At 39.4% G+C, this 12,169-nt stretch overlaps 1 protein-coding gene across 1 annotated transcript in view; it reads left to right on the top strand.

Annotated features, from left to right (window-relative positions):
• Positions 1-11,372, top strand: part of LOC101603659 (vomeronasal type-1 receptor 4-like) — a 57,835-nt gene extending 46,463 nt beyond the window's left edge. The window contains exons 3-4 of the mRNA XM_004671542.2: positions 10,847-11,046; positions 11,186-11,372. Of these exons, the coding sequence (XP_004671599.2) occupies positions 10,847-11,046; positions 11,186-11,372 (387 nt within the window). The remainder of the gene's footprint in view (positions 1-10,846; positions 11,047-11,185) is intronic.
• Positions 11,373-12,169: the final 797 nt, after the last annotated feature.

Here is a 12,169-nt window from a genome sequence, read left to right as displayed (position 1 = left end):
AACTTTTCTGTAAAATAGAAAAGGAAGGAATTCTACCAAAGTCCTGTGAAGCTAGCATCAACCTCATACCAAAACCAGGCAAAGATAGAACAAAAACAGAAAATTATAGACCAATATCTCTCATGAACATAGATGGAAAATTTTTGAACAAAATATTAGCAAACAGAATACAAGCATATATCAAAAAGTTTATTCATTCTAATCAGGTTGGCTTTATCCCAGGGATGCAGGGATGGTTCAACATATGCAAATCAATAAATGTAATGCATCATATAAATGGACCGAAGGACAAAAATCACATGATCATCTCAATAGGCAGAGAAAAGGCATTTGACAAAATCCAACATCCTTTCATGGTAAAAGCATTACAGAATCTGGGTCTAGAAGGAACATATCTCAACATAATAAAAGCTATTTATGACAAACCTACAGCCAACATAATACTAAATGGTGAAAAACTTGAAGCTTTTCCACTAAATTCAGGAACAAAACAAGGGTGTCAACTGTTCCTATGTTTATTTAATATAGTACTGGAAGTCTTAGCTATAGCAATAAGGCAAGACACACTCATAAAAGGGATGCAAATTGGAAAGGAAGAGATCAAATTATCACTATTTGCATATGATATGATTCTATATATAAAAGACCCTAAAAACTCTACCAACTAACTGTTAGATGTGATAAACTCTTTTAGCAACATAGCAGGATACAAAATAAATACACAGAAGTCAGTGGATATCCTATATACTAACAACAAAAGTGCAGAGAATGAAATCAGGGAATCTTTTCCATTCACAATTGCCTGAAAAACAAAAACAAAAGTACCTTGGAATAAACTTAACTAAGGAAGTGAAGGAGCTCTACAATGAGAACTTTAAAACACTCAAGTGAGAAATTGCAGAACTCACAAGGAAATGCAAAGATATCCCATGTTCTTTAGCTTTTTTTTTTTTTTTTTTTTTTTTGAGGTAGGGTCTCACTCTGGTCCAGGCTGACCTGGAATTAACTCTGTAGTCTCAGGGTGGCCTTGAACTCACGGCGATCCTCCTACCTCTGCCTCCCGAGTGCTGGTATTAAAGGCGTGCGCCACCACACCTGGCTTTATCCCATGTTCTTGGATTGGGAGAATTAATATTGTGAAAATGTCAATCTTACCGAAAGCAATCTACACATTTAATGCAATCCCCATTAAAATTCCAATGACATTCTTCACAGTGATAGAAAACAAACTATCCTAAACTTCATTTGGAAACACAAAAAAACCACAAATAGCGAAAATGATTTTGAGCAACAAAAATAAGGCTGGTGGTGTCACCATACTCGATTTTAAGCTACATGGCAAAGTCGTAGAAAAAAAAAACAAAAAACAGAATGGTTTTGGCAGAAAGACACACATGCAGATCAATGGAACAGAATATAGGAACCAGATGTTAACCCAGGCAGCTACATCCATCTGATTTTTGACAAAAATGCCAAAAATATTCATTGGGGAAAAGACAGACCCTTCAACAAGTAGTGCTGGGAAAACTGGATATCTATATGTAGAAAGATGAAAATAGATTCTTGTTTTTCTCCATGCACAAGAATCAAATCCAAGTGGATCAGGGACCTTAATATCAAACCTAAAACTCTGAAATTGCTAGAGGAAAAGGTAGGGGAAACCCTTCAACATATTGGCATAAGTAATGACTTTCTTAATATATCCCTAACTGCTTAGAAAATGAAACCACTAATCACCTACTAGGATCTCATGAAATTACAAAGCTTTGGTACAGCAAAGAACACTGTGAATACAGCAAAGAGACAACCTACATACAGAATGGGAGAAAATCTTTGCCAGTTACACATCTGGCAGATGATTAATATCTGGAATATACAAAGAACTCAAAAAAACAGAACAATAAGAAATCAAACAACCCAATCAAAAAATGGGCTATGGAAGTAAATAGAGAGTTCTCACTGGAAGAAATACAGATGGCATATAAACGTCTAAAAAATGTATTCTACATCCTTGGTTATCAGGGAAATGCAAATTAAAACTACCTTAAGATTCCATCTCTCTCCCATCAGAATGGCTATCATCAAGAAAACAAATGACAAGATATGTTGGCCAGGATGTGGTAAAATGGGGAACCTTTCTGCACTGTTGGTGGGAACGTAATTTGGTACAGCCATTGTGGAAATCAATGTTGAGGTTCTTGAGACAGCTAAAAATAAATTCGCCATATGATTCAGCTATAGCACTCCTACACATATATCCTAATGACTCTACTCACTACCATAGAGACACTTGCACAACCATGTTTATTGCTGCTCTATTCATAATAGCTAGGAAATGTAAACAGCCTATGTGTCCATCCACAGATGAATGGATAATAAAAATATGGCTGGGCATGGTGGTGCATGCCTTTAATCCCAGCATTTGGGAGGCAGAGTTAGGAGGATTTCCATGAGTTTAAGGCTACCCTGAGACTCCATAACAAATCCCAGGTCAGACTGGGCTAAAGTAAGACCCTACCTCGAAAAGCCAAAAAAGAAAAAAAATGTGGTATATCTGCACAATGGAATTCTATTCAGCAGTAAAGAAGAATGGAATTATGAAATTTGCAGAGAAATGGATTGATCTGTAATAAGCGAAGTAACCCAGGCCCATAAATCCAAACATTGCATGTCTCTCTTCTCTGTGCATCCTAGCTACAAATGTATAGATTTGTGTGTGATTTAGAACCAAAAATCAGTAGCAGAGGCCCATAAGCTAGAAAAAGGCTATAAGGAGGGATGAGAGGGACAGTCTTAAGGGCATGATATTGTATATATGTAAGTAGAAGAGAGATTACAGGGAGGGGAATCACCTAAGCACGATCAGGGAAAGAGATTATATGAAAGAATGGGTTGGGGGGGGTCAATCAAAATTCAAGATATTCTGAATAAGACATAGGAAAATCTACTTTCTTAAATAATGGCACATCCAGAAACCATAGCTTGTTACTAGAAAATTTTCAGGGCCTGGGATGGGATACCTCCCAGTGAGTCATTGGCTAGGGAGGTCCTTGTTGCCACCAAAATATTACAAGCTATTGCCAAGGCCCTTGGTTTCCTGTGAAAAAGAGATGGTAAAGACCCTATTGCTGAAGACTTCACATGCCTGAGTAGCATAGTCACTGAGGAATAAAGTTGGTGCTGAACAGAAAACCTTCTCCCTGTAGCCCAGCCAACAGACAGCTGGAAAAAGCTGCACTGTATGCAGTCTTATGGATGACAGAAGTAATCAGCGGTGAAAACAGTGGACACTGGAAGCCTCAAGTTTGGTCAGACAGGCCAAATGACTGAAAGAGTGCAATAGAGACATGTCTGCTCTAGGGGAACCAACTTCTCTGTAGTTGGACTGAAGGCCCACTCTATGGGAAGAATATGTGCCTGGTACCAAAAACCTAATCAAAAGCCTATGGCAGGGGAGGTCATGAGCCTTAGGGGTATAAAGCCTGCTCTTGTCTGGATAAATGCATATATTACTCTCACCAAATTGCCCTGAAATCACTACACTTAATGTTCATGCTCATATATTAATGCTACTCTCACTTCTGGTTAGAGAAGCTTCTCTTTTCAGATGATGATGACCACTGTGATGACCCAAAAGGCAAAACAGTGCTGAGAAGAAGGGACAGAGGAGTGCCTAGCTCTGAAACATCTCATACCCACCAAGGCTTAGGGTTCATTGTGGAGGAGGTGGCAGAAAGAATGCAAGAGCCAAAGGAAGGGTACTACTCCTTACATACAACTGTCTGGACAGAATTTAGCCTCAATATCCAAGACCTCTCAGTGCCTAGCAATGCCCACACAAAACCCTCATAATAGGAGAAAAAGATGATGACCTCAAATTAAAAGAGACTCATGGAGAGAGGGAGGGAATATGACAGAGAGCATAGTTATGAAGGAGAAAGGCAGGGAGGGGGAAGGAGGGGAGGGAAATACCATGGTTTGTTGTCTGTAAGTATAGAAGTTGTCAAATTATAGATAGATAGATAGATAGATAGATAGATAGATAGATAGATAGATAGATAGATGATAGATAGAAAAGGAACAGATCAAATTATCATTATTTGCAGATAATATGATTCTATACATAAAAGACCCTAAAGTCTCTATCAGCAAACTGTTAGAGCTGATAAACACTTTTTAGCAACAATAGCAGAATACAAAGTAAATACAGAGACACAAGGAAATGGAAAGACAACCCATGTTCTTGGATTGGAAGAATCTATATTGTAAAAGTGTCAGTCTTGCCAAAAGCAATCTATACATTTAATGCATTCCCCATTAAAATTCCAATGGAATTCTTCATAGACATAGAAAATTAACTAGCCTAAAATTTGTTTGGAATCATAAAAAAAAATCTGTACTAGCCAAAGCAATTTTGAGCAACAAAAATAAGGGTGGTAGTATCACCATACCCTATTTTAAGCTATATTACAAAGCCATAATAACAAAAATAACATGGTATTGGCACAAAGACTGACATGTAGATCAGTGGAACAGAATAGAGGACCCTGATGTTTATCCAGGCAGCCACATCCATCTGATTTTTGACAAAAAAATGCCAAAAATATTTATTGGAGGAAAGAAAGCCTCTTCAACAAGTGGTGCTGGGAAAACTGGAAGTCTATATGTAGAAGGATGAAAATATATCCTTGTCTTTCTCCATGCACAAGAATCAAATCCAAGTGTATTGGAGACCTTAATATTATATCTGAAACTCTGAAATTGCTAGATGAAAAGGTAGGAGAAACCCTTCAACATATTGGCATGGGTAATGACTTTCTGAATATAACCCCAATTGCCCAGAATATAATACCACTAATCCACCACTGGGACCTCATGAAATTACAAAGCCTTGGTACAGCAAAGTACACTGTGAATAGAGCAAAGAGACAACCTACAGAATGGGATAAAATCTTTGTCAGTTACACATCTGACAGAAGATTAATATCCAGAATATACAAAGAACTCAGAAAAACAGGACAATAAGAAATCAAACAATCCAATCAAAAAATGGGCTATTGAACTAAATAGTGAATTCTCACCAGAAGAAATACAGATGGCATATAAACATCTAAAAAAGTGTTCTACATCATTAGCCATCAGGAAAATGCAAATTAAAATTACCTTGAGATTCCATGTCTCTCCTCTAGGAATGGCTATCATCAAGAAAACAAATGACAATAAATGTTGACAAGGATGAATAAAAGGGGCATCCTTCTACACTGTTGGTGGGAATGTAATCTGGTACAGCCATTGTGGAAATCAGTGTGAAGGTTCTTGATACACCTAAAAATAGATTTACCATACAATCCAGCTATAGCACTCCTAGGCATATATCCTAATGACTCTTTTCACTATCTTAGAGATACTTGCACAACAATGTTTATTGCTGCTCTATTCACAATAGCTAGGAAATGAAACCAGCCTAGATGTCCATCCACAGATGAATGGATAATAAAGATGTGGTACATTTACACAATGGGATGTATTCAGTGATAAATAAAAATGAAATTATGAAATTTCCAGGGAAATAGATGGATTTGGAAAGGATTATACTAAGTGAGGTAACCCAAGCCCAGAAAGCCAAATGTCACATTTTCTCTCTCACGCATGGATCCTAGCTTCAAATGTATAAGCTTGTGTGGGAACTGCAACAAAAAATCAATAGCTGAGGCCCTTGAGCTAGAAACAGGCTATAAGGGAGGGAGGAGAGGGAAAGTCTTAAGGGGATGATATTGTATATATGTAATTAGAAGAACAGATTACGGGGTGGTAAAAGGCCTAAGCGAGGTTAGGGGAAGAGACTGGGTAAGAGAAGTATGGGAGGAGGGTCAATCAAAATTCAAGATATTCTGAAGAAGACACATGAAAGCCTACTTCTTTGGACAATGGCACATCCAGATGCCATGGATTGCTATTAAAATATTTTCAGTGCCTGGGATGGGATACCTTCCAGTGAGTTTTTGGCCAGGGAGGTCACTGTTGCCTCCAAATCACAACAGGTTATCACCAAGGCCCTTGGTTTCCTGCGAGAAAGAAATGGTAAGACCCTATTGCTGAAGACTTCACATGCCTGAGTGGCAAAGTCACTAAGAAATCAAGCTGGTGCTGAGTAGAAAACCTTCTTCCTGTATTCCAGCCAACTGAAAGCTGGGAAAAGCTTGTATGCAGCCTTATGGGAGACAGAAGTCATTAGCAGCAAAAACAGTGGACCTCCCAAGTCTCAGGTTTGGCCAGACAGGCCAAATGACTGACAAAGTGCAATAGTGGCATGTCTTCTCTGGGAGAAATAAAGTGCTCTTTAATTTCACTGAAGGCCCACTTTATAGGAGGGAATACGTGCCTGGTACTGAAAAACTAATCAAAAGCCTATGGCAGGGGAGGTCATGAGCCTTAGGGGCATAAAGCCTGCTCTTGTCTGGATAAATGCATATATTATTCTCACCAAATTGTCCTGAAAGCATATACTTAATGTTCATATTCATATGTTAATACTACTCTCGTTTCTGGTAAGAGAAACTTCACTTTTCAGTTGGTGATGACCATTGGGATGACCCGAAATGCAACATAGAACTGAGAAGAAGGGATGGAGGAGTGTCCAGCACTGAAACATCTCACACCCTCCAAGGCTTAGGGTCCACTGAAGAATCCTTCCAAACAACTGTCCTGGCAGAACTTGGTCTTGATATCCATGACCTCATAGTGCCTAGTAACACGTACACAAGACCCTCATGACAGGAGAAAAGGAAAAGATGATGACCTCAAATTAAAAGACAGACTTATTAAAAGATAGACTCCATATATATATTGAGAGAGAGAGAGAGAGTGAGAGAGAGAGAGGTCTGGTTTTTTGAACAATGTGCAAAGTGGCTCATGTGTCTCACTGGATTCCAGTTGTCCCTCAGTTCTTGTACACGAAATCTTGTGATTTATTAATTTTCTAATCCACTACATGTCCTGTCTTAGAGTATTTGGCAAAAGAACAGAATCAGTCCACTGTGTAAGAAGAGCATCTAATGAGATGAATAAAAGGGAGATCATGGTATGATAACTGGAAACTGAGGGCTCCCACAGCACTAACAGTGATCAGAGCAGGCAAGCACAGGGAGAAATCTCAGGTGCTTACTGAAAACTGCATGGCGTTCTGCCCGTGCCCATTCAGACACCCAGTGCTGCTCTGGATCACGGGCTTTATGAACTGTCATGGAGTGAATGTTCCTATCACTGGTAATGGCTGTAGTGTGATCAGGAGTTTCCACTGCAATTCAGCACTCTGCAATTCTTTTAATGGTTTGGACACTTGGTAGTTGCCATGACACCAAGGAAAAAAACAAGTGTTTGGAAGGAACTTTTGAATTTTGCCAGATTCCCTAGCTCTTTTGGTTGGTCTTCATGATTTATTCTTATTTGCGTGCACCAGGCAGGGTGCCTCTTGGTCTACATAAACTCTGTCTTCAGTTTCTTAGAATACAAATCCACCAGTCTCTGAAGAAAGATGACTCCAACAACAAAGACCTGTCTGTCTCTGGAGATGACAACTTGGGTCTGGTCACATCAGGCTGCTTGGGGGTGAGATACCAAACCCAGTGCCTCTGGAGCTGGTAGCACTGGGGTTGGCTCCTGGATATACTTGATCTTGGGGTACTGAATGCTAAAGCTGCATAGGAATTTTTGCTCTGGAACTGAACTTTTTGTTGTTTTCAGTCTGATCTAGAATTTACTATGTAGTTTCAGGGTGGACTTGAATTCACTGGGATCTTTCTACCTCAGTTTTCCAGTGCTCGGATTAAAGGCATGGGCCACCACTCCCAGATTCTAGCACTGAACTTGTTCCTGCCTCTGCAGGGCCCGAGCAGCCATTTGGCCTAATGCTGCTTATAACTCAGCACATGTGCTCTAGATGCCTCAAGTCTCTCCTGCCTTGGAGACACAAGGGGAGCTGCTGCCATGGAAGCCTCTGACTCCTGCTGAAGAGAGGAGCTTCTGTCTATGATACAGCCTCTGTGTCCCCATTCTATGGGACCTGTTATTGCTCTGGTGGTTCAGGTCCTGCTTCAGTGCCTCTTACCTGGAATCCGGCAACTTGTTTTCAGACCTGGGTTGATTTTGTAGCCAGTCTGCTGTCAAACCTGAAGTCACTGGAAGTCCATTTTTGTTCATTTTGTTGTAGTCCTGTGTAAATAAATCCTTGTTCATTCATCATTCTCTTTCTGTCCATTCCATTCATTTTTTTGTTAATTTTTATATCCATCTTTTTAGAGAGTGAATGGGCATGTCAAAGCTTCCATCAACTACAAATGAACTCCAGATTCATGCGCCACCTTCTGTGTCTGGCTTTATGTGGGTCCAGGGGAATCATACCTGGATCTTTTGGCATTGTAGGCAAGTGCCTTAACCACTACTCCATCTCTCAGTTCTCCAGCCCTCTATTCCATTCTTAACCAAATATGGACACTCACATACTCAAACTGAAATATATACTACCTATAGCCATTCCCATGATTTCATACTCATATAGATGCACTATCTCAGGACTAATAACATCACAAATATCATAACTTCAATCACTTTCATACCATCATTTACATTGTGTCATCGTGTGTGGTATGCCTGAGTGAATTCCAAATATGGAAAAAATATGTTCATGTCTCCAAACATGTGAAGATCAAATCAGTGGTGTGCCCTAACATCCCTTCATTCCTACAATAGAATACGAAGCAGTATATTATATATGCGTATTTAAATAATATTCTGAATGTTTAAGATTCTATTGCCACTTTATGTGTTTTGCAGAGCATTAGGAGATATTGTGTGACACACTGGTGTGGAGAGAAATGATGGATATCCTGGAAACTCAGAATGCAGTTGTGTCACTTGGGGAGGACACTGCAGCAGTGGCAGGACATGGAGACTGGCTAAAGGACTTCCTAAGCAGGGATGTGATGCTGCAGATCTGCAATTGCCTGGTATTCCTGAGGCAGCTGGCTTTGTCTTCAAGCTGCAACATGGCCTTGGGCCACAGAGTATAGACGTTTTAATCTTGCACCTCTCATTGCTCACAATGCAAGAGATTCAATTGGGACCAATAAGAAAACTCAAGAGTTACTTTTCATCATTTTGAGTTACCAACAACAATACATCAAATGAAGATAACAGAAAGAAGATCCCCGTGAGAATGGCTCTAATCATTAATGATTCTGCTGACCGAAGTGAATAGCATGTGAGAGATGCTACCTAATCTCCAACCTAATCATATGGGAAAGAATCTGTGCACTTTACTCTCAGACACACTTCTAACTTTATTTGGTCCTCCTAATTCCAGAGCTGATGTCCTGGGTACCTACCTTACCATTGCATTTGCTTCTCAGAGGCTTGCTCTGCTCCCTGTCTTCTGATACTTCTATACCTGTAGCTATGCAATGGCTTGCTGAGGATTTTCTGGATTACATGAAACAAAGAAAAATTTCACTTAAGTAAGTAAGTTTCTTATGAGAAAATAAGTTGCTGATACCAGAGATCTAGGATTTTGTTGTTGTTTTTGTTACTAGACATATAATGCATCACAAGCAGATAATAAAAGACAGTGGACATGGATAGAAAGGAGTGAAATTTCAGGGGTTCAGTGATGGACATTCTATGTTCAGAAATACTATAAGAGGTGTTTTTTAATTAAACTTTATTATCTTAAAATTTAAAGTATTTAATACAATGTGGATGCTATTTACATGCATGATTAAGGAAATAGTGACAAGAGAAACGTACATGTTCAGTTCAGCTGCCATCCACTATCACCATTCCTACATCACCCTGGCCTCCTTCACCCACTGTTTCCTTCCACCTCATAATCTCCACTTCATATTGACAATGTCACGTGTTCTCTTGCCCTCCTGACTTTGTATAGCTTCTTTTTCCCATTGCCTGTGCCTCTTTCTGATTTTCTGGCTTCTACCTATCCTTATGCCCACTTAATTACACATACTTTCTATTAGGTTTTATGCCCTCATACTAGAAAGAACATGTGATATATTCCTTCTGGGTCTGGGTAACCTTAATATAATATTTTATAGGTCCATTTATCTCCTGCAGATTTTATAACTGAATACAATCTTTATGACTCAATAGAATTCCACTGTGTGTATGTGCCACACTTTCCTTATTCAGTTATCAGGTGACGGACATCTACACTGATCCCAGTTCATAGGTACTGTGACTCCAGCAGCCATGAGCATGGATGTGCCAGTATATCCATTGTTGGATAGAGAGTGACATGGGTACATGCTCAGGAGAGGTATATCTGACTCATAATATAGTTCTGTTTTTAGTTTTTTGGAATATCTGCACACTGATTTAATAAATGATGTAGGAAATTTCAGATGAACATCTACAGCAAACACTTTTCCTTCTAAGGGATGTCTATTATATTTTTCTTCAAGTCATGCTGCTCTAGTAAGAATTCGTCACTGCTAAAGTTGGTATTTATAACTTTTCATAGACTATTTCTACATCATCATCTCTAAATTAATTTGAACCCAGTTTTTACAAATTAGTCCAAGGATTTCTAGTATAATCACAACATCATGTTCATCCTTTTACTCTTCATTGAAGAACATCAGATAGTGAATGATTGTAGCATTATGCTGAGTTCTCTAAAATCTGGCAGGTTAGGGATCTGAAAAAAAAATTTTAAAAATTCGTTTGATTTCTGTTTGAAGCACACAGGGAGTTTTGGGACCAAGGAAGACACGCAGACTTCGTAGCATATGAGGTCTCATAACTCAATCCTCAGTATCTCCTGCACCTTCCACAGGAGACCTTGACGTCCTTCTGGGACCAGGAGCAGGTCAGAGGCCCTTCAGTACACTTTGTTTCCTTGAAGACAAAGGAACTCATAATTGGTTCTGGTAATCAGCAACTGGAACAAGTTTTTAAAAAGTTCTCAGCTCCCCAGGCCAGCGCTGTCATGGCCACTGCAGGTGAAGTGAAAATTGCAGTCAGAAGGGAGGTGAGGTCACAGAGTCTCAGACTTTATCTCAGGGATGAGCTGCCTCCGCCTCCCACATGCTGGTTGTGAAGTCAGGATCTGTGCACTGAACAGAATGTTCTGCAGAGACTGAGTCAGGTAAGTGTTCTGTGTTTCCATCTGCAGGACAGAGCAAGAAAGCATGGAAAGTTTGGCATGTCCTCCTCTTGGGACAAGGGATCCTGTGTTAGAAACAGATCCAGTGATGGAGCAGACAAGGGAGAATAATGATTCCTGGACTAAGAAAGGACCTAGTAAGAGCCCTGTCCTCACCTTCTGTCAAACCCGGGTGGATCCTAGTGCGATGCACTAAATTTCTTACTGAGGGTGACTGTAGGAGAATAATTTCAATATTTTGAAATCTGACATTGAACTTGCTCCAAAAGTTTAGTCATAAATCAACCAAAGGTTTACATTATGTTAATAAAGCATAGACTAGATTTTTTCAGGGACATTTATCATTGTTCATGGCTATAATAAATACATATAATTAGAGCTAAAAGAATCACAAAAGTATGCAAAGATACCAGAATATGAATTGACTTCTGAAATGAAATAAAGTCTAGTTAATGGATGCATAACAACATAATTCTGTTACCATTGAATTATCCAAAGCTAATGGTCTTGCTGGGATTGCTCTTCTTGAACCTGAGATAATAATATTGCTCTTCTTCTTGAACCTGAGAGTATAATACTGAAAATGATGTCACAATATGTTTATGAGTATTGATAATGGTTTTCATGACCACAGGTATTTTGTTATTTTCTTTTTTTTTAATTTTTATTTATTTATTTGAGAGCGACAGACACAGAGAGAAAGACAGATAGAGGGAGAGAGAGAGAATGGGCGCGCCAGGGCTTCCAGCCTCTGCAAATGAACTCCAGACGCGTGCACCCCCTTGTGCATCTGGCTAATGTGGGACCTGGGGAACCAAGCCTCGAACTGGGGTCCTTAGGCTTCACAGGCAAGCGCTTAACCGCTAAGCCATCTCTCCAGCCCTAGTTTGTTATTTTCTAAGGTTTAGAAATGTTCTAATATTAATCCAAAATTGATGGCATGAGTTTGCTTGCTGTTTATTGGTATTGTTATTCAAACAGGGCCTTGTACAT

This window comes from Jaculus jaculus, chromosome 14 (assembly GCF_020740685.1).
Source record: "Jaculus jaculus isolate mJacJac1 chromosome 14, mJacJac1.mat.Y.cur, whole genome shotgun sequence".
In the NCBI taxonomy this organism is placed as follows: domain Eukaryota; kingdom Metazoa; phylum Chordata; class Mammalia; order Rodentia; family Dipodidae; genus Jaculus; species Jaculus jaculus.
Note: the sequence above shows the minus strand (reverse complement) of the source record. Positions and strands in the feature narration are given on the sequence as shown.